Raw genomic sequence first — 21,941 nt, 5'->3', positions numbered from 1 at the left:
GAGGAATGGCTACTGTGAGAGATTTCTACGTAGACAACTGATTTTCTTGGACTTCAGATTTGGTTCAAAATTATGCAGTTCTCACTTGCAAAAGTTATGAGCAACTCAACCCCAAAAGAATTAAATTAAATCTGCCTGCAAAAGCTGATATAGCATGCCAGATCTCTGTATGTGAGAGAGATCATGTCTCCCTACAGCAATGATCCCTCTCCATGACATGAACTTCTTACTGCTATTAGAAAAATTTACTTATTTAGTTCAAGTTCTAAAGGTACATGGTTGCTTAAGACAAACGCTGCTTTGGGGAATCAAGTGGAGGTGAAATAGACCGGTCCAAAACAGCAGAAGATCAAACTCCCATCAAATTCGCCAATTTATCAGATGACAGTCACTAGTGTAAACTTACCTCCCAGTTTCCTACCAGTCTACTTCAAACTAAAAATGGAGGAGAGATCCTTTGAGTGGATGAGAGAGGTTGCTATTGGAGTGTTTTCTCCACGTGTCGACTACCAAGGCTGTGAACTGGGGCCTTGGCCCACGCCGTGCATAACTCCACGGCAGTCAGTGGGGTTCTGCCCCAGGCCCTTAGCCTGTCTTTCTGCTGCGAGCTGCAGTAATGGCTTTCCTCGTGTGGAACTGTGTTTACGGAAAGCAGACTGAACTGGCCACACACAAGCCATCATTATCACCTCCTAGTAACCCTGCAAAGCACAGGACGACAAGCCGCTGCTCTGTATTTTCATAACCCTGCAGTAATTACTGCCTGGCATCTGTAATGGAAATAAATTGCATAACATCAGAGTTTCTAAGATGACACTGTTTTCATTATATGTTTAATTTTTCAAAGAACATAAAGGCAGATACATCAAAATGCCAAGGAGCTTTTTTTAATTAAAGCCGCTATCTTTTTTCTTTCCTTCTCAAGATATGCAAATGGATTAAGCCATTAAAGAGAAAGATAAAAGGAACCCAAAACACTGTTTATATCTAGCCTTTATGACTGCAGCTACTTATTTTGCAGAAGACATTATTTTGACTGGACCAAGTTATAGTGGAACTTGACATAACTCAAGGCTGCTTTGCAGTGCTACAGGGGCAGACAGTGACTGGAAGGATGTTTTACCTCATTTTGGGAGGTTTCACCTCACAGCATAGATCCTGCACCCAGATTTCATGCAGTGCTTTGCCAGAGGTGGCATTCTTATACCCCCACTGTTGTTCTGCTGTTTATGATCATGCTTTGGGTTACTTGGTTGGCCCATGTTTGGAGGAAAACGAGAAAGTGGATTACAGCTAGTTCCCCTCTTCTGTGATGAAGCTTCTTCTGCTATAGCTTAATATGCTACATATGATTACCATTGATATAATGTACCTTACATAAGGTACATATAATGTACCTTCTCTTCAGAACATCGCATGATCCTTGAAAAATGGGCATAGCTGGCAGCAGGTGAAAAGTTGTCTCTGTCCAAATCATTGGCATAAATCTTCCAGACTGCTTAGCCCAGGATTTTACCTGAGAGTCTTGGGATCAAGATCCATGTTATTTAGTTGGCAGGACAGAGTTTAGGTGGTGGGTTTCACTGAGGTAATTTAATAGCACTGGCACTGTAGCTTTTTTGATTAGCCTTGAAATAATTAGCAAGGACATTTGGTTCTGTGCTTCACTGTAGATGCTGCCCGACCTCTCTATTCCAGGCCTAGGAGCCAAATAAGCTCAAACAAACTGATCCAAATGCTGAAGTGCTTATTCAAGCAAAATTCACTGTTTGTTTTCCTTAAATAAAGATTAAATAAAAACTGAATTAGGACTTCTGGAACTGGCTCCTTACAAGCTAGAAGACAACGCTTCAGAGACAAATAACAGAAGATCAATGCATAAAAGTCCAGTACAGATAGCACTATTTTTTTTATTTTTATTTTTTTCTTATATATTATCTACAAGCACAAGCTTTCATATTTTTAATGTAAAAATGCTTACAGATCATTATATATATAAAAACGAACTAGCCTTGTAGCAAACTGCCAGATGCAACTATCCCCAGGTTTGGGGACAACTTGTCTGGATCCAGGTGCAAACCCGGTGGGTGGCTGATCCTTACTTCCATCCGTGGTTGCACTGAACCCCCAGATATGAAGATTTTCAAAGTTCTAGGGAAGTCTTGGTTCCTGATCCAGGTCTTGCAGCATGGGCATGACTAACTCTTCATCAATTGAAGATAAATATTTAAAAACTTCATAAATGTCAATCAACTTGTTGTAGGTAACAAGTATCCATTTTAACTTTCCCCTCCCTCTTTGTTTATTGATCTTCCTATCCTCTCTCCCCAGAAATGATAATGGACAGAGGAGAGGAATTTAATGTTAGTGTCATATATGTACATTTAAATAGCAGCAGTAGAAACTGAATTTAAATTGTTGATGTCTGCTGTGGAAAGGCTACCGAATGTGGGTTCATGTTGCACTTGGCCTGTTCAATGCTTGGGCACTTTTTGGCTCAATTTGCACACTGTAGAAATAGGACATGTTTATAGCATAGCCAATAATATGTTGCAACATTGTGAGCAACAGTAAATCAGATTGCATTTAATACTATGTATATGTATCAACAGATTATAATATACTATATTATAACTGGCGTGACAATCAACCCATTACACAGAGGAAAAAAAATTAATGAGCAATTAAGTAAAGAAATTTGTGTTTGTGTGGGAGGAAAGGTCACAAAACAGCAGCCTCCTTTTTGACAGTGTTTATCATGTTTGGCAGTTTCCAAATTCAGTCTTTGCAAAGGAATGTTACTATTTTTATTAGAGGTTCTTTATGTAATAAATCATGTTTGCACAGTGGAACATTTTTTTCACCAGGATTTTATAAATTCTACATACAGGCACTACAAAAGAAGATAAAATTTGCTGGGATTCTTTTGGATTATTTTAGCCTCTCCTTCCCTTCAGCTCCCCCATATGAATATGGTTAATTTTTTTTCTCTTGTCATTCAAATATTATCTTTTTGTATTTTAAATACAGCTCAACTCTGAACCCCAAGAAAGGTTTTCCGAGAAAAGAACTGCGGAAGTTGTTTTAGAGAGGGATAAATCAATTGTTTAGCATACCGACATAAAGACTTTCCTCTCAGATATGTTGCTATGGGATTGCAGGTAAGGATTTTGTTTACTTCAAATTCATGCAACAGCACTGATTTGAAAGATAACATAATGACTTAGTGTCTCAACTTGCAAATGCTCGCTCTGGCTCCTAATGTTGTAACATCCACGTTTGCAAGTTCAGACCTTCAGCTAATGACTACTGGTACGTGAACAGACACTAGCTCTTTCTTTTATACTCGTATTGATTGTGCATTACTGATAGGACAAAAAATGGCAAAACCCCTCTTTTTTTTAAAAAAAAAAAAAAAAAACAAAAGACAGGTGTGTCATGGAGACAGTGATGTCACCTGTTGCAAGAACCCCCTGCCCAGAAGCACATGGTGAAGTTTCCATTGTAGTGTATATCTGATGTACTGCAACATACCTGAATATGGGGACCAAAATATACATTGATTCCAGAAGAGTGAATTTAGTAAAGTACCTTTAAGCCATTTTGTTTGAAAAAAGTCCTGATTTGGACCATTTCTCTGTCAACAGGGATATACAGGCTTGATTCTCCAGCCTGCTCCACCACTTATATGGCTACCTCTAACTGTATAAAGTGCTATCCAACAGATATCCTCACTCTCCTACATCTGTGGCAATCTGTGTTTGATAGCCTTTTGCTGTTACTTCCTCACAGAGGCGAAAAAACATATGAAGTACAAAGCAGTGGAGAATAAAGTTGTAAGTAGTTGCTACAAGGGGACTGTTCCTTAAAGGAGAATACAGCTAATATTCCTATTTGTGATCCCAATCTTTGGCTGTGGTTCTACATGAGGCCAGTCCAAGCTGCACACCACGCTGCCCAAAGGGATGCAACACACTTGGTGGGAGACCAGCAGAGTCTGAACGAAAATCTTGCAGTATTGGTTCTTGCATCTCTTAGCATACAGTTAACAAACCAAGTAAACAGGAGGCAAAACTTCACAGCTGGCTTAAATGAGCTACATGAGGGAAGAGGAGGGAGGAGAAATAACTGGACATCTTTTATCCCAGGCACCAAAATCTGATAAAATGCACATTCACTTCAGCATGCCAGATGAGTCACAAAAAACCTGTGCTGGTTTAAACCACAGAGTGCTTCGAGCAACATCTAGAAGTTTAAACAGCTAGAAATTATGGCTTTTTGGTGTGGTAGAGGCCATTCACATCTGATTTACATTTGGGTTTAGACTTTAAATACTTGCCTTCTTAATGGTTCAGTTCTTCTTCAGTATAAGAGGAGCTACTTGAATTGAAATAAGACCAAAACAAAAATGTAAACAAAAGCTAAAAACTACCCATAACTAAATCAATAGTAATATGATTATTTTTTCAGTTTGATTTCCCAACACATACACTCCCATTTCCCCAAGTACAGTACTGCACTTTGAGGGAGAAATTCTGAAATGCCACTGGACTAGCTGATTATTTCTTGATGAATTCTGCAGTTTCAGAAGATCTGGAAAAGCAGCTGAACTTCAGCTCTGTTGAAATGTGTGTCTTGCTGGCTAAACACTCCATGAAATAGACTTTCTTATTTTTTTGCATACCTTGCTAAGAACATCATCACTCATAGATTTGATAAAAATAACAAGGAAGGACAGTTTGGAGTAAAAGCACACAATGTACCAATTTAAAGCTGGTGAGAGGTGTCAGATGAACTTTCTGGTACAACACGGGAGCCTCTGTGTGTATTCAGTCCTTGAGAACACCAGTTGTGATGGTTGTTGATGGACTGAGGGCTGAATCTTACTCTCCAATGGCTACTGAGGAGCTGGCTGACTGGAAATGATGTTTAGGCACTACTGACTTGCAGGGGATTGGAGCCAGCATTGTAGAAGCAAAAGATGCTCTGTCAGTGCCAATCCCCACAATCATCTAGTCCTTTGGAGTTCGCTTTTTTTTTTTTTTTTTTTTCCCCCCCCCACGTTAGCCAGAAGCAGCGTGGCTAAATACATTTCAAAACAGGAAAAAAGTCTGACCTTGTGTTACTCAAAAAAGTGGTGTGGTTTGTCTTTTCTATTTTTTTTTAATTGCAAAGCTTTGACCATTTTTAATTGAATGTGCTCTGCCTCCCTTGTCCCTACTCCAAGCCAATATGCTCTAAAATGCTTCTCTGGCTTAGTATACCTCTTTTTAGCTGCTTATTTTGGTAAGCATCTTATTAATTGCCTGCTTGACATGGGTGGTGGAGCTTCGTCTCCGAGTCTTGCCCTGGACCATCTTTCGACGCCGTACCTCACGACAGAGCTCATAGAAGGCCTCCATAATATTGCCCTCTCCTGTGCAAGCAGAGCACTCATAAAAAGCACATGCTAGTTCTGTGGCCAGCTTTTCACCTTCCTCTGTGCTGACCTGCCTGGAGTGATCCAAGTCTGCTTTGTTCCCCACCAGGATCAGGGTGACATTTTTGGGTTTTTTAACTTCATCCAACAAGTTCTTAAGTGGCAGCACTTCCTCAAAGCTGCCTCTGTCCGTGATATCGTAAACCAGCACAAAGCCTTCACCCCATCGCACATGTCCTTCTTTCTGAATAGCATCCTCCTGTTTTGAAAAGACAGAGACCAGCCTTAGGAATTTGATTTACCAAGAAGGCACCAGGCCTTCAGACAGACATTGGTCTTCCAAAGCCTGCAAAACCATGTACATGTACTTTACTTTTTACTTTACACACATCACCTTTTTTATCTTATACCATAGGAGATCTACTCTACCAAGGTGCCATGAGCTGCCCGTGGACAGGCTGGTAACAGGCAACTGGAAGAGAGTCTCTATTATATGGTACCCAGCACATGAACTGTGCAGTGTGGGCACCTGCCATTTTTGAAAGGAAGGGAGACCTGATTGTGACAAAACTGCTCTTCATTTTGGTGGGAATCATTGATTGAGGCTGTCAAGTCACATCACTTGACTGTAGAAACAGACTTTGACTTTGTGCACAATAACAACATGTTGTTGGGTTGCATCTGAATCAAGGAATGAGAACAAAATAATTTTAATCCCAGAGTAAACCCTGACTTGTTTGCTCTTCCCATGTTTGAAAACTCTAAGCAGTGTCCCTTGCAGAAGGGTCTGGATCCAGCATGCTGATGGTGGTGGAGGAGGGGGGGCTCTGCTCAGAAGCAAATCTCTGTCCCCACAAGCAGCGCACACCTGCCGCCCACCGCACTGCTGCCACCACCGCACTCCCCTTCCCCGCTCTGTATCCGAGACAAGGTATTGGATGATAGTGCATGTACCCACGCACCTGACCAGCTGTATCTAGTATCTCCATGGAAACCACTTCATCATCAATGGTAGCTTGGTGACGATATGTAGACTCTAAAATAAGAATACATTGTGTGAAACGTATTAAAAGAAGGTAATTTTTTTTTTTATTATTATTATTCTTCCTTAGAGCTACCCCAGCACAAGACCTGAGATGTGACATACAGCTTCACTACATTTTATTTGCTGGAGCATTCCAGCCACTCTGGAGCATACTCAAGCCCTCCTTTCTATGACAGTGACTCTTTTACCTCTCCCCATACAGCACAATTCTTTCTTTCCCATGTCTTATACCTGCAAAGGGCTATGACCATGGATGATGCACTCTGCACCCAACAAAAGGACAGTTCCCTTCTGCAGCCCATTTGTCATCTTGCTCATAGGGAAGGCTGCCACCTATGAAACACAAATACCGCGGCTCTCAAAGTATCCAGTTAAACAGCCTGTCACTGTGTAGCGTGAAGTCTCACAAGATCAAAACCAGTATGGTTGCAGATCAGGGAACCTAACCACTAAGCTCAGGCCTTATACTGTGATAAAATTACAGAATGGTTTGCTATTTTAGGAATGTCTCTTTGAAACGTGCTGAAATCATCACATTCTCCTAGCAAGAGCTCAAGCAGTGATGTCCCTGTGTATGATTTATAAGGATAACCAGTAGGAATTAAGCATTCACACTAAGCTACAGGAACAAAAAAGGAACATATTAATTGTGTCCCAGGTTCTGGAACTAGGAAACTAATCAGAAAACTAATGACAAAAGGGCTTGTTTTATCTTAATGAGCTGATAAGTTAAATTTGATAGCATTGGACCTAAAACTTGGAAAATTATCTGTGCTAACATTCAGATTTATTACTGTTGCTAGCTCACAGATGTCCTATATCAAAAGGCAAATGTGTATGCTGTAAAACTGTGGCCAGGGACTATGAATGCTTTGCATTGTCAGAGACACAATTCTTTTATTTGGTGCAAATCTCCTAAATAGGAATGAAGGATATCTTTAAGGAAACACATTTCTTTAATTTGAACCTCTGAAAGGGCTCATGTTTAGTGAATGTCTTTTTTCGCTACATACTTAATGTCACCCCTTCATAATCATGAATGTTTCAATGCCGTCAGTGCTGCAAACACTCTTTTGCCGAATCAAAAATGTCACTTCCCTCCTGTGCCACCTTAATTGCTTTAAGTAGCACAGCTGCCTCTAATAGGGACAAATGGTCAATTTAATTAGGCAGATGGCAAGCAATGTTGCCCTAGGGTCTCAGGCAATGAAGACAAGTTTTTTTAAAGGCTGTAAATACCCCTTCTGTTCAGTATTGCAAGGCTGTTGAAAGAGTTGGAGTCCTACCTTTGTGGTTCTGAGGCTATATCTACACAGCAGAGTAAGACAGGGCTGTGTCTCATCTGTCCCTTCTGGATCCCTCCTAGCTACAGCAATTACTCCAGGGAAAAGCAGAAAAGGCAGGAGCTCTAGTTTGGCATGGAAGCTGCAATGATGTACCTTCAACAAGTTATGTCAGTGGCTAAAATGTTCAGTGCTAGGTTGGGACCCCCTGTGCAGCACTTCGCTTCCAAGATCCTTTAGGAGCTTATACTCTGTTTCTTTGGGGGAGGGTGCTGTGAAGTAGAGATGGCTCTCTGAGTGAGTAATGTGATACTAGCTCCTTACTTGCTTAGATCTTGTAATGCTTAAATGCCTTCAACCATCTGGCCCCGCTTGACAAGTAGCTGTTGAGAATGGGTCCAAACAATTTAAGAAGGTGCTTATCCAACTATGTTTGCAGCAGATCTGTGAAATGTCCTTCTTAGGAGGCAGAGTCCAGTAGGCTATATGGCCCTTCCCCGTGAAATGGAAGAATAAATCTCAAGGAATAGACTTGTCCTTGCTGCAGAAAAGCAGCATGATTCTTAAATGATACTCAAATTCTCCAACAGGACTCTGGCAGCACTTTATGTTGCAAGTTTACACTCACTTTGGCTGCTCATGTTGGGATGGAATTTGATCCTGGACAAGTAGCAGTGATTTGGGTTGGATTAGTGTAAATACGTCTTAGAAAATGTGTGTCTGTTACTGTGCTTTGGAATGTGTGGTAGCTGGGTGAATTTTAATGAGGAGTGTAAAACAGCTGGATGTTTAAAGCATTTTTTGGTGTAATCACAGACATGGCTTCTCCTTCAAGGGAACGGAAACATCTGAAGAATCTGGTCATCTTGGAAGTTACAAGCACTGAAGTTTTGTGATTTCCAGTCTGTTCACATCGATCCCATGGTACTTCACAAATGCATTGACTTGCTTTGGCATTTATTAATATCATTGTTCCCCGTGGCACTTTTTTTTTTGAGAAACGCAGCTAGAGAGAAATTAGATGACTTGAGATACCTGCTGGATCCTGAACTGAAACAATCAACAACACAGGTGTCTGTGTCTCAGTTAAGAACCCCTGACTCCTATTAGAGTTGATGAAGTAACATATGTGCTAGATATAGCTTGTCTTATCTCTCTCCTGGGATAAATCACATCTCAGAAGCACTTAGAAGTCTAAAATTGTTCAGATGAATCCAGACTGTAAATGTCTTATGTTTGCATCATCATCACCGTCAAATAGAAAGAGCAAAGTGTAACACTGTACCAGTGGCTCCCAAGATGAGACTATAGGCAAATTTCTGAGCTTCAGATTGTCATTGGCACCAGGTGATGCTTATATATTATATCTATAGCTATGTGGCTACAACTCCATAGATAGAAAAGAAACCTCAAAGCTCCCTTTCACTCTTCCCAGACTCAGTGTGAAAACTGCTAGCCTCAAAGCAGAGTTAGGGAGCTGCTGCTGCTGACTGAGCTGTGGTGTGTCCGATGCTGCTAGTGCTGCAGAAACAATCGTATTTGGTGGTTTGCTCTGCTTCAATGTAAGTATGTAAATCTGACTGGTTCTTGTTGGTTTGGGGGTGTGCTACCCTTCTATTCATATTCTCAGTAACAAGATCAAAGGTGCTGATGAGTGAGGCTTTGAAAGCTGATGCCAGATTTCAGGGTCCCACTTGGCTATAAAGTTGCAGTCCCCCAGCACTCTTGCTGTGCAAAGCACTCTTGGTTCTCACAGTCCTCTCACTTGAAAAATTTAAATTTATTCCAGAAAAATTCAGAGCTGTCAAAAGGCCTGAGAAACATGTTGGAAAGTGGTAGAAGTTGGTTTGTTTTTAAGTCTATAACATATTGCCACAATAATTCATTAATAGGAACTGAATAAAATTTTCAAATTACCGCAGCTGCTGAATAATTATGGAAATGATAACTTCAGGGTGGAGGGGGAGAGTAATATTAAAAAACTCCCCTGGGGCTCTCTGTTGATAAGCATGTTACAAATCTCCCTGTTCTTCTGAGCAATATGATTTTTTTTAAAAAATAGGGAAAAAAAACTTACTAAACTTATATAGAGAAAACACTGAAGCCCTTGATCCATAGACTGTTCATGGATATGATATTCAGTCACAGCTTAACCACATCACATCCTTGTGCTATGCTTACTGTGACACATTGAATAGAGTTTTTGTCTAAAAGACTTAGCTGGTCATTTATCAAACCTGTTTGTCTGAGACTGTCCTGATCTATTGATTGGGAACTAGATGATTTTTAAGGTCCCTTCCAACCCAAACTGTTCTATGATATCTGTTCCAGAAGATTATATTTTCTAGAGCAAAACTATTATCTGAGAAGTAATTGCTAGTTGTTGGTTTATATTTGCAGGGATGTAAAAAGCCGTTTTCGGTACTTGTTTGCTTTGAACAGGCAACATATATCAGGGGTATGTCACAGCTTTGGAAGGAAATATTTGCATTGGAAGGGTTTATTGGTTTTAGGAAAACACTTGTAGCAGGAATAGGTAAATCAGCTGAGATGGAGCAATGACATACATCATTTTACATGTAAATTTAAGCAAAATCATGGTCTCTTGTTTGCTTTTAAGTACAGAGGGACACTCTGTTTCCATTCAGCATTTTAGTTCATTGTTGTCAAGAAAGGTTAATAAAACGAGGACATATAAAAATGCTCTAAGAAACTTTGGTCTCATGGTGGCTTTCAGCCAGTTGGATCTGAGAACTGCAAGAGATCTAGAGAAAGAGCTTTTGTGTAATAATTATAACTGAGTTTCCAGACCAAAAAGCTTCAGCTAGTAGGCATGAACTTCTAACTTACAGTTAAAGTCTTGTTGGATGGCAATGCAGCAGTATGTTTAAAAGACTACAATTTCACATAATTATTTCTGATTGAATAATAAAAGTTTCTGTTGTTTCTCTTTTTTTAAAAAAAAACCTCCCTGCTCATATAGACTCCTGTAGTCTTTGACATCCATCAGGATGGCACCTGTCTATCACATTTGAGAACAGTCACTTTGATAGTCCATTGAGAAAAAAATTTACCTCCATTACTAACCCTGGTGCTGTTTGATATGTTCTCCAGAGCCTTCACTGAGTCTGCCTTTGTGAAATCTGTCCCCCTCTGCATTTCCTTGCCGCTTCAGGAACTTTTCACCTTTTAGAAATCCCCTGTAAATTCAGTGTACCTTCCTGACTCAGAAAGTCTTGCCTGCTTTCTTCCTTCCCCACCCCAGCTCTTCCCAAAACTCAGCTGAATGTATTTTTCTTGCTTGCATCTGGCTGTTACTTAGTCCATCCATTATTTACCTTACAGGAGGGTTTTTATTTTGCAAAAATCAGTGGGTTTACAGTAAGCACAGTACTGTCTTTATATATTTAGAACACATTTCTAAGGCTAATGCAGTGTATCCCCACGTCTCCTTATTAACTGATACTACAGACCCAAAAATAAGCAGAGTTGGGTTATTTATCAATAATACCATCAAATGATATGTCATGCATTGTTACTGCAATCATTATCACATGTAAAATAAGAAAAAGTATTAAGAAGAAAGTTACTGAAAGGAAACTCTGTGACTCTGACAGCTCTGATAATTGGACTAGGACTCTTCAAAGTTGTAAGTGTTTCTGCATGTGTAACCCCAAGGGTCAGGAAATACTGAAAGAAAAGTTCCAGGAGGTTGTAAGGTACCTGTGATGTGCTTTTTATGTACAGCTGTCATACTACATGAACATTCATGTCAAACTACAAATTTAACCCAAAACGTGTATGAAAGACGTTATTTGTTTGCAGTGATATTTAATTCAACTCTAGGGAATCTAGCATGCTTCATGTTCAGTATGCTGTTGTGAATGCTGCTTTTGGAATTGATATGGTGATGTGCAAAGGAGTTTCTTTTCTAACTTAATTTTTGGCTCTTTGGCTGCCTTCTACAAGGCTACATTTTCTGTAATCAGAGTTGTGACTGCAGTACAGTAGGTATTCTCAAACTAGTCAGATTAAGCTGAGCACAAAAAGTCATGTGGGAGGCACTGCAGGCAGTGAGTGTATCTTAGCTTCCTGAGCTGCTTTTAGTTGCCATTTTAAGCCCAAGGCAAAGCTCTCAAATATTCCTACCCTGTATAAACCCAGGCTGGATGGAGGGTAGAGGCTCTATTAATGCCCCTAAGGAGGCACAGGGCAGAAGAGCTCGTGTGTGCTCTGTGCAGTCAGAAGGCACGTGCCTCTGCACAAGCCTGGATGTGGGTACATGCAGACAGGCAAAGACTATTAGTAGGTGACCTCAGAAGAAGCTTCAGGTGCTGTGGGGACTCATGGGGGACAAAGAATGATCTATGGAGCACAGGGGCACATGCAAAGAAATTGGGTACTGCAATATGAAATATGGAGAACAAATCTGAAAGAAATGAGGCTTCATTAAATTTGCTGCTTAGTGAACAGTTTGGTTTTTATCATGTATTTTTAATAAAGTGGGAAGGTAATAGATGACTAGTGCATACATAGTCCCACTAGACTATTAAGTTCTCATTTTGGTATGAAAGGATCTGCTGCATCCCCAGAATTTGCTTCTTGGGGAGAACAGAAGGGGAGGTATAAAACTACTCTACAGAAAAGCATTTTTTCTTGATGAGTTGATATTTTCAATAAATAACATTTTGGCTTCTAAATAGAAATCCTAGAATACAGTTTTCTTGAATACACCTCTAAAAGTAATGGGCAATATGTCTGTTTGTTGGCTTCTGCTACACATGATTTTTCTCTTGTGTGCAAAGACTGGGTTTCTTTTGAGGAGAAAGGGAATGGTGTTACATTTTCTTTCCTAGAGGTTCTGTCCTCATCCAGCTTTTACTGAGATAGAGAAAACGTGTACAGATACCTGGGAACTGGATTCATTAAGGCATGCTAAAACAAAACCAACAAAGCTGGAGCAGTGCTAACTAGTAGGGAGTAAGCTTCAAGGTTTTAACTGTTTTTTTAATTTTCTGACTTAACTTGCCCACCAACACTAAGTTCAGAGGCATTAGTTCCTCATAGGAATTATGCCCATGACAAGTTTAAGTCTAAATAAACCATATTTTGCTACACTTTTTTGTTTAATGGTGGAAAGAAGTCTTTGTTAGCGTAGCTGTGAGTTTCAGCTTATTTCTGCCAATATAAATGAAAACTAACCAGTGAGACTTTTCTCACACCTAAAACAAGCAAAACAAAAGCCTGCTCTCCTGAAGGTGCAAAACCAAGCACTGGAAACTTCTGCTCATCTGGTGAACATTTCAGAATATGATGAGCAAGAAAAGTAGGGGCAAAATAATTTGCAGCTGTAGCTACAACAAGAACAGCCACTGCCATTCCCGATTTTTGCTGTCTGTCGAGCTACTGCAAAAAGGCAATATTTTTATTAGTGGCATCAGGAATATTGTCATCTTGAGACTCATATGAAAGAAAACAAAACATATTTTCAGATAACTGCTTCCCACGTTATTTTAAACATCTTCCTCTGCTGCTCTCAATCACAATTTCATCATTTCAAGTCTTTGTTGAGCAATTTAGAAGCCAGTCTCGAGGGTTTAAGGTGCTCTAGGCCATACCAGTCCATTTCCTTACAAACACCTCAGAGAAATCAGGAATACTTTCACAGCTCATTGCCATAATACATTCAGTATGAATTCCTACTGCTGAGGAGTATAGTAAAAATTATATAATGTATTAAATGTATATCCAGTTAAGTAATGTTTCTACTGTTTTGAAGTGGGAAAAATAGAAGCCCAGAAAGATAACTAGGAAGGCAAAATCTGGACTATTGAGAACCGAGTCCCTTAAGCACTGAGGCAGAAGGAATGAGTAATTTTGTTAATAAAAATTGAGAATACTAATAGCTAGAGTTTGGCTTGAAAATAAGGCTGTTTTCCAGCAATTTATTAAGCGTCTACACATTTGTCATGGTACTCCCTGAAACAGGTTGGCAGCCATTCCTCCTAGCCCCAAATGGTTGGTTACCATTACATCTCACTTTGGCTGAACGCCCATGCTGGACCACATACCTTATTCCTAGCTTGTGCTTGGATAAGCTGTAGCTGTCAACATTGGTGTTCAGATGAAATATGCAGAAGGCAAAGTTCTGCAAGGTGATGGCAGAACTCTCTCCTCTTTTGCTCACTATGGAAAATGGTTATTTTTAAACCATGAGCGTGTCGATGATCTGGTCTATAGCACTATGTAGACTGCAGTATCCTGTTGTGCAGCAGGAGCAAGAGGGGGCTGGGCAGGGAGACTTTACCAGGCTGCCTTCCTCCTGAGGCTGCTGGTCTGACAACCTTTACACCTTAGGGCTGTAGGGACCATCAGTTAATGATTTATTAACACTTATTTTAGTATGGCCCCCTTTGTTAAAAGTTCTGTTTGCTGTCTGGGCAGTTTCTCTCTTAGCTGTGCTGCTGGGAGTTAGTATTTTTATGGTAGAGGCAGGCAGTAAACCTTCAGGAGTGTTAAGACAAACTTGCTGAGTGAGCCACAAGTCAAGAAAACTAGAAATCTACAATATATACAAAGACATGTGTTTCTTCAGCTTGTGATCTGCAGCAAGGAAAGCCATCCTGAGGATGAAGAATTTGTATTCAGGTGGTATTCCAGCTATCCAGACAATGTGTTAGCTGAATAAACGAGAGAGCAAAGACAGTCCTTGAGAACTGTATTTGGACCTGAGGACCTAAGCTCTTCTTCGTAGTTTCGCTGGCACAAAATTAGCTCAGAAGGGTAGTTCTTGCATCTTCTCTTGCTAGAGTAAAATATTCTTAATAAGGTCTTGGCTCCCACTGCTAAGCTGTTTCTGGTTATCAACCATTTTGATGGAAGCTAGTTGGGATATATTCCCGCTGTGGTTTGCTGTTTATGTTGTTCGTATAGATCTTTTTATCACATGCAGAAAAGAAACTCAGGCTAGCAATATTTGCTAATGTTGTAATGTTAATTACGTTATGTATGGTATCTGCAGACTTCACTTATGATCCCTGAATGATACCATTTTGCTACCAGAATCCCCAGCTACAGATGTGGTTCTATAGGCAAAACTACTTTTCTAATGTAAAAATAATCTTCCTTGCAACAAGCTTCCTATGGGAAAAAACTTCTTGACAACATAAACCACATCTTCACAAAGTGATTTCTGCTGTTCTTGCCACAGCGGTGAAATGTGTAAGTCTTGAGCTGGTCTACAGGAGATGAGTTTCTCTGCTGTGAGATAATTCAGGGCACTAACAGAGGTGTCTGGCTCACTCCCTCAAGCACTTCTTCACCTACTGCACCTTTCTGCAGTCCTTTGGCTGCTTCATGTTATGCTGAAGAACAACAGTGCTACCATGGGCCTAGTGGGACAGCAATTTGTACCACCTTATCGCCTATCTTTGCTGCTTTACCGATACCTATGCATTTCACCAATATTTGATGGTGTCTTATGGGATGTCTATATGTTGCATTAGATAGGACTTTATAGAAACAACAACTCAGGTTTTTTCCCCTCCCAGTAGAAAAATAGTGAAAAAAACCTGAGTGACTTAAAGAAATTGTGACATGGTTGGTAGAAATACTCTTTAAAAATGTCATTATTAATCTAGTCGTCTTAGCTAAATTATAATTTTTCTTAACTCATGTTTCTTTACAGTTACCTCTGCTCCTTCAAGCTCCTTTAAAGTAACAAAGTCTTTTCTCTATCCCATTCAAATTAAACAAACTCCTATGCTCTCTGTCTCTTTGCCTCCATAGGCAGGCCAGTCTGTCATGCACTGTTCTGCTGATTATCTGCTCAGAGACAGTTTTCCTTTCAGACAATTAGCAAAGTTATATGAAATATGTGAACAGCTAGAATAAGATATCTAGTCATAGTGCAAAAAGGCCAAGCAACTTTTAGAAAGGATAGCAAAAACATTATCTCCTTGGTTGCAGTTGTTTCATAAGTAGATTTCTGTTTAAAATTGGGTCTTTGAAGAAATGTTTGGTGTTTCTATGTGCCTTTGATATGTGAGTCTTAACTTTATGAATACCAGCTACTTAAAGGTTTTACAACCCTTCTATGATATGAAGGGTTTTATGGGTGAGTTGCAGAGGCAGAGAGACTGTGGGAAACAAATCAGTGACAAGGAAACAAGTGAGGAACCTGTCTCCTGCACTTCCTTGGGGTTTTATTTGTTTGTTTGTTTGCTTTTTTCCCCTATATGACAAAAATGGATGTTTTAAGTTCCTCAAAGCACCTGATTCTCCGAACTGTACATAAAAATTCTAATTCAGAACAAATGACACAACCCAGTTCATAGTCCCCTCATTTTTTTTTTTTTTTTTTTCAACCTTGAATATCCCAGGCCTGTTTCCAGTTAAACAAATTGTCCCTATTATGGTAGAAGGACTAACGTGTTCTCAGAGAAATACTGATAAATTTATTTTAAAAAGCACACACTTAGCCATATGTATGATGAATTTTCTTCTTTCATCATATAATCCAGGAGAGTCTCCCTTCATGTCATGGCTTATAGAGGCAGGTGATTTGCTGTTGCCCATGAAATACTCTGTAGGCCATCAGTGCTGTCTGTCTAGTGCTGTGATGACTTTTTGGCCTTCCTCCTCTTTTTTTGCCCCCCAGGAAAAAATAAATTTATCAGTCGCCTTGATGACTTACTCTGTTTCAGCCTCTCCAATTTTTAAAATCAATTAAATATCACTTGTTTTATGGCCAACCACAGCATCTCTGCATCTTTGAGGTCAGCTGAAGGCACCCTGAATTCTGGGCACTGCTGCTAGCTCATGGAGGGAAATTGCTGAGATCCACACCGTTATTCCTATTTACTGGCATTGAGGAAAGCAGCTATTCACAGCAGCCTTGAAAATCATGGTGTGAAGCCCTGGGTCACTGAGGTCTGTGGGAGTCCTGCATTCAGCCTAAGAGTTCACCCACAGAGTGTAGGTGGTCAAATAAAGGTCTTTGCCCCTTCACCTTGAGACTCGTCCCCACGGAGTATGTGCATCCCTGAGACAATGCTGGTGGGCAAGCATTACGCATTTATACACCTCTGGTTCGGTGGCAGCAGCGAGGTGGTCGAGCCCCAAGAGGACAGCCTGCAGTGGTGGTGCAGGCAGCAAGCTCCCCCCAAGCCAAGCTGCCTCGGTGGCAGGCAAACTGTCAGCCTGCTGCCACCCCGTTCCTGGCAAGCGCTGCTGAATTGGTGCAGAGGAATGCTTGTTTTCATGCTGCTTCTCTGAATCTCTTAATAGAGCCAAATGGAAATAGAGCACAGATTTCCAGTTCTGTGTTAAATCCACCATGGATGCATTGCTGATGTCTGTGAAGTGCTTTTAGGCTGGTGGCCGAACCAGGCCTTCTAACTTCACATTGAATTTGCTTATTAATTTGTAAATTGGGTTCTGTTTAAAAACATATAAATGTTAATGAATTTTGGTGAAATCCATGTGGTAATCCAAACACCTTTCTCTGTACATATTTAACAAGCTAAAGAAGACTAAATTTAATGCTGAATTCATATCTTACTATTTTAGAAAACAACTATATATATATTTTTAAATGTGCAGTTCCAGCCTATTTCTACATAGAGCTCTTTTATTGGACCTTCTAATTCTGTTGCACATGTAAACTAGTTGTGTGATTTGTAATAAATACAGATTGAAAGTGGAAACTCATTTGTCAGGCAACCATTTAGCCTGAGAGATTATGCACCTTTTTAAAAAACAGACAAAAAAACCATGCCAAGATGGTGACAATGACTTGTCAGTTAAACATAAATAATGGAAAAGTCAAGGCTGACAGTTAACACTCCCCAGAAAGCAACCTTTGCTGCAGTTGTTACCCCTTGGTTGAGAAGAGTAAAATAAAAAGTACAGTGATATGTACTTTTGTGAAGATGCAGCTGTCTTCCTGATGCCTGCACGGATCCAGCATCATGCACAAAAGTGGCAGAGCTGCAAAGCCCTGACTTCAGCAGCAGCAATGTGTGCCAAAGCTTGCAAGATTCAGTGATGCTTCTCCTGCCAGAAAATGTTATTTTGTGGTTTGTAATTTGGCTCCTGGAGATACAGCAGTATATCCAGATGCTGCTAAAAATATGGTCCTTCATTTTCTTCTGGCAGGTTAGAGTAGTAAAGAGTATTTATAAGGTATATTTTCTCCTTTCCAGTTAAAATGTGCCACCCTTGAATTAAAAGAGGACAAGGTTTTTTTACCCTGATCCTTAGCTTAAGATAATGATGAATTTCCATCAAGCCTTGTACAGCTTGGTGAAAGCTTTCCTAAAAATAGGAATTATCTGGGGATTCCTGGCATCAGAGGGCTAAGAGGTAGTTGAAAACTTGACATCAGAAATAAATTATAAATATGTCGGTTTTGTCACAGCCTCAGTGATTTTTTGGCAATATCTCCTAGCTAGATAATTTGTACCTGGTTTGCTCCTGCCCTTTCAAAATTACTTGACCAAGCTACTTAATCTCCCCTTAGGGCAAATGGCTCTCACTGACACAACTTAAACTTTTTATATTGGTAGAATATGTAGATATCCTTCTTCCCACCCAACTGTTAGTCCATGACTGCTAAGAAGAAATTAATCTATACAGCTAAAACTTCTCAGTAAATTCAGCTCAATTATTACAGGTAACTGGCTACTAAATCACCACAGGATGATCATGATAAAGACAGAAATAGGCTCTTTAAAGCACTGTTTCTCAAAGCTTTTGAAGGTACAGTGTCTTTCTGATTGATCTCTGAAGGCCTGAATAGTGATTAGAATTTCAGGAGTTTTCTTTCTAGCACTTCAGAGCACCATTTGAATCCTGTTGTGATGCATAGTTTGAAAAAAAAGGACTTTAAAAACCAATCTCTAGTGGACAGCTTCCACCAGAGATTATTGTGATTAAGAAATAACTTCTTGATAATAGTTTATTAGTTTTTGCATTTCTCAAACCCTTTCCTCTGAGCAACTTAAGGCACTTAGCTTCGTAATAACTGTAACGCATTATTTAAGCTGTTATCCTCTAAACTGAATGAGAACATAGAATTCAGTAAGTCAGAAGAGATTTAATTTTTTGCTTTATTGAGATACCACTGTTGTCTGTGTGAAAGCTTTCCATGTTGCAAATGGAAGATGATTAGATTCCTGGGGGGCATGGTTAATTCGCAGTGGTATTCACTTGATAAACAGAAACAAATGTGAAATCTTGTGCACCAAAAATTACATAGGGCCATCATAATGTGGCAAAAAATAATAAAACTTGCAGCTTGCTAACTTAGTGGGTGTGCTTAAACAAGGCAACAAGGATACTTTTGCATGCAGTGTCCCTGTAAGACATTAATGAACTTGGACTATACTTATAAAAGCACTTTATATATTTCTTCTATTGTCAAGTTCTTAAAATGATATATTAGTGATAGAGATGTGAAGTACTAATAAAACATTATACTGAGCATCCCATGGTGCAGTACAAGGCAGGTGACATATAATTCACTAACGAATATATTGATATTAGCACAGAGGAATATATTTGAGTTCAGGTTGTTCTGAGAATTATTTTCTCAAGATGAGAGTTCTGGTATCTGTCATATCTTCATCTTACCAGACAAAAATACTTAGTACAATGCTGGATACTTTGCTCTTTTGAAAGGCCTGCATGGGTTTTGCAATAAAGTATATTAAACTTTCATCTTTGTTTCTGCTATGCAAGTTTACGGCATTCTCTATTTCTATAGTGACCTCTATTTCTCTTGCTTCATGTGCAAATCACTTAGTTCTGAGGTACTGAAGATGTCTTCTAAGATGTGAATGCCTCATCTCAGACCTCTTGGCCTGGGCTTTCCCTGGTGCAGAGCATTCAAATATATGCTAACTTAGGAAATCCTAAGAAATTGGACCTTGGCCCAAATTTTCAAGCAAGGCCTCTAATTCAGAGAAATTGTTTGACAGGGTTTTTTGAGATATTTATGCCAGTTTCTCAAATGTGCCAGTCCCAACATAGCTAAGTGGGAGTGGTGGAGGAGACGTGGATGATCTTTTGATGATTGGTGTCCCTATCTGCTTACTTAAAAAGTAAGACACAATATATGTTTGAAAGTGAGGACAAAAAACTTACTTAAGGGTATGTAGACCGACTGTAAGGACCTACAATTTTTATTTTCCCTTGAATTTTTGAGATCTGTATCCCAGCCATCTTATTCTCTAGCAGCTGATGTTTGGGTTATCCAAAAGCAGAAAACTGATCACACGCTAAATAATTTTCAGAGTGAAATACTAATGCAATTGCTTTCAATGGCAAAATTCCCACTGACTTCTGTGTGGGCAGAAATGTGCCTCATATATTAATTCTACTTTTGTTTGAGTGTGTTACTGCTTCTCTATTCTGCCATCTTAGGTAATAATTTGTTCCAGCTTTAAATGACCATAGAGAAGGTTTTTTACAGCAAATTTAAAGGTTGAGTGAGGCTTGGAATTTTAACTCTATGACTTTCCATTACTTCAGCTGTGCTATTATATACAGTATACCATGTGTATAGTATAAAATGCAACCTACCTAGTGTTGGGTCATACTCCCAGATGAACCGTTTGGTCAGGAAGCGTACAACAAGAGCTAGAGGAACAAAAAGATTCTAGGTGAGATTCACATGCCATCAATTCATCCGGTTTTTAAAGCTTTCCCAGAAAACTATTCTGTGTGAATGTGCATGTAACAGCCTCCTCTGAACTGTAAGCAGAATTCAGCTTTTCTTATTGGGGCCGTCAAGACCTTTTCACTGTTTGTGGCCCACTTTACACTTTTGGAGGAGGGAAACAAAACAAAAACAAAAACTCTGTACAGCATTAATCATTTACCTATGCAACAATGCAGGACAAAGAACACCAAGAGATTTTTCAACAGTTGTGTCTAACTATTTTTCCACTTATTTTTTTGCTACAATAGCTTCTACCATTAAAAAGTCAAAACAACACCATTTACAGCACTATGAGATGACCTATGAAAATAACACTGTTTTGGATGCTTTATGTTTCCCATAACCAGTGCAAAATTGTTGGCAGTTTTTGAACCAGGATGCTTTGAAGCTTGAAAACTAGGATTGATCAAAATAGTTTAATTCTTGAAAGCTTCCCCTTCAGTTTTTCAACCTTGTAAGGTAAACATATAATTGACTAAATATCTTCCCTCTGTATTTTGGCATGCCTTCCTTCCAACAATTTATCTTCCATGTCACTTAAACCAATGGTCAAGAAATGCTATTAATGAATTTGCAGAAGTAGGAATAAAGCTTTAGATTTTGCAGCACTGGATAACTAGTTCTCAGTTTCAGTTTATAGGCTATGATCTTGCTACTTATGTTCTTATATTTAATTTTTTTATCCCTCCACCCTGTGTAAAAACAATCTGTAATGGCTCTCTCAGGATATTGATAATGCTCTAATTTAAAACTAAGCAGTGCCTTGAATTTCTAGTGGTGTAAACAAAGTGTTCACCAGTGCCAACTATTCAAAAAACCTTTCTGCATTTTCAAACTGGAGCTAGAGCTGCAGACGGTAAAAGCTGTCTTCTTTCAGTTGCAGATGGACAGTAAAAGGTGACAGCTAAACCCAGTTCTGATTCTTTACAAAATTAAAGCCGTGAGAATGCCCCACATCCCAGATTTTTGTGCCCAAGACTAGGACAGGGCAACACTCTGCAGAATAAATATAGTTAATTGAGCTTTGCTTAAGCAGAACCTATTTAAAAAAAATCAGAACATTAGTTTTCAGGAATATTTAACTATGTCTCACACTTGGAGGGGTAATAAGAACCTGATCCTAAGGAAATGAGATCACTGCACAAGAAGCAATTTTAAATCTGTGTTATTTTAAGTTTCTATTTTCCATAGGAAATCCTACGTCTTGATTTATGTTGTTTTTTGGTTTGTTTTTTTTTTTTTTTTAGCCTTTGCAGAAATGCTGTCCTTGTCCATCAGAGTGAATGTGGCACTTCCTAGCCAAAGTAACTTTTCAAGTCGTAGTCCTAATGTGGATGTCATCATACTACATGAAGATCTCTCTACAGCTTATTTTCAACCATGATGATGTCTGCACCAGGACTTTTTTCAGAGAATCATAGAATATTTTGGGTTGGAAAGAACCTTTAGAGGTCATCTAGTCCCACCCCC

At 39.4% G+C, this 21,941-nt stretch overlaps 1 protein-coding gene across 4 annotated transcripts in view; it reads right to left on the bottom strand.

Annotated features, from left to right (window-relative positions):
• Positions 1-3,404: 3,404 nt before the first annotated feature.
• Positions 3,405-21,941, bottom strand: part of RERG (RAS like estrogen regulated growth inhibitor) — a 107,342-nt gene continuing 88,805 nt past the window's right edge. For all 4 annotated transcript variants that reach the window (XM_042795448.1, XM_042795449.1, XM_032986257.2 and 1 more), the window contains 3 exons: positions 20,333-20,389; positions 6,382-6,455; positions 3,405-5,678 (listed from right to left, as the gene is read on the bottom strand). In XM_042795448.1, coding sequence (XP_042651382.1) covers positions 5,271-5,678; positions 6,382-6,455; positions 20,333-20,389 — 539 coding nt within the window. In that variant the 3' untranslated portion in view covers positions 3,405-5,270. The remainder of the gene's footprint in view (positions 5,679-6,381; positions 6,456-20,332; positions 20,390-21,941) is intronic.

The sequence above is a fragment of the Tyto alba genome, unplaced genomic scaffold, assembly GCF_018691265.1.
Source record: "Tyto alba isolate M040663 unplaced genomic scaffold, T.alba_DEE_v4.0 Super-Scaffold_21, whole genome shotgun sequence".
In the NCBI taxonomy this organism is placed as follows: domain Eukaryota; kingdom Metazoa; phylum Chordata; class Aves; order Strigiformes; family Tytonidae; genus Tyto; species Tyto alba.
Note: the sequence above shows the minus strand (reverse complement) of the source record. Positions and strands in the feature narration are given on the sequence as shown.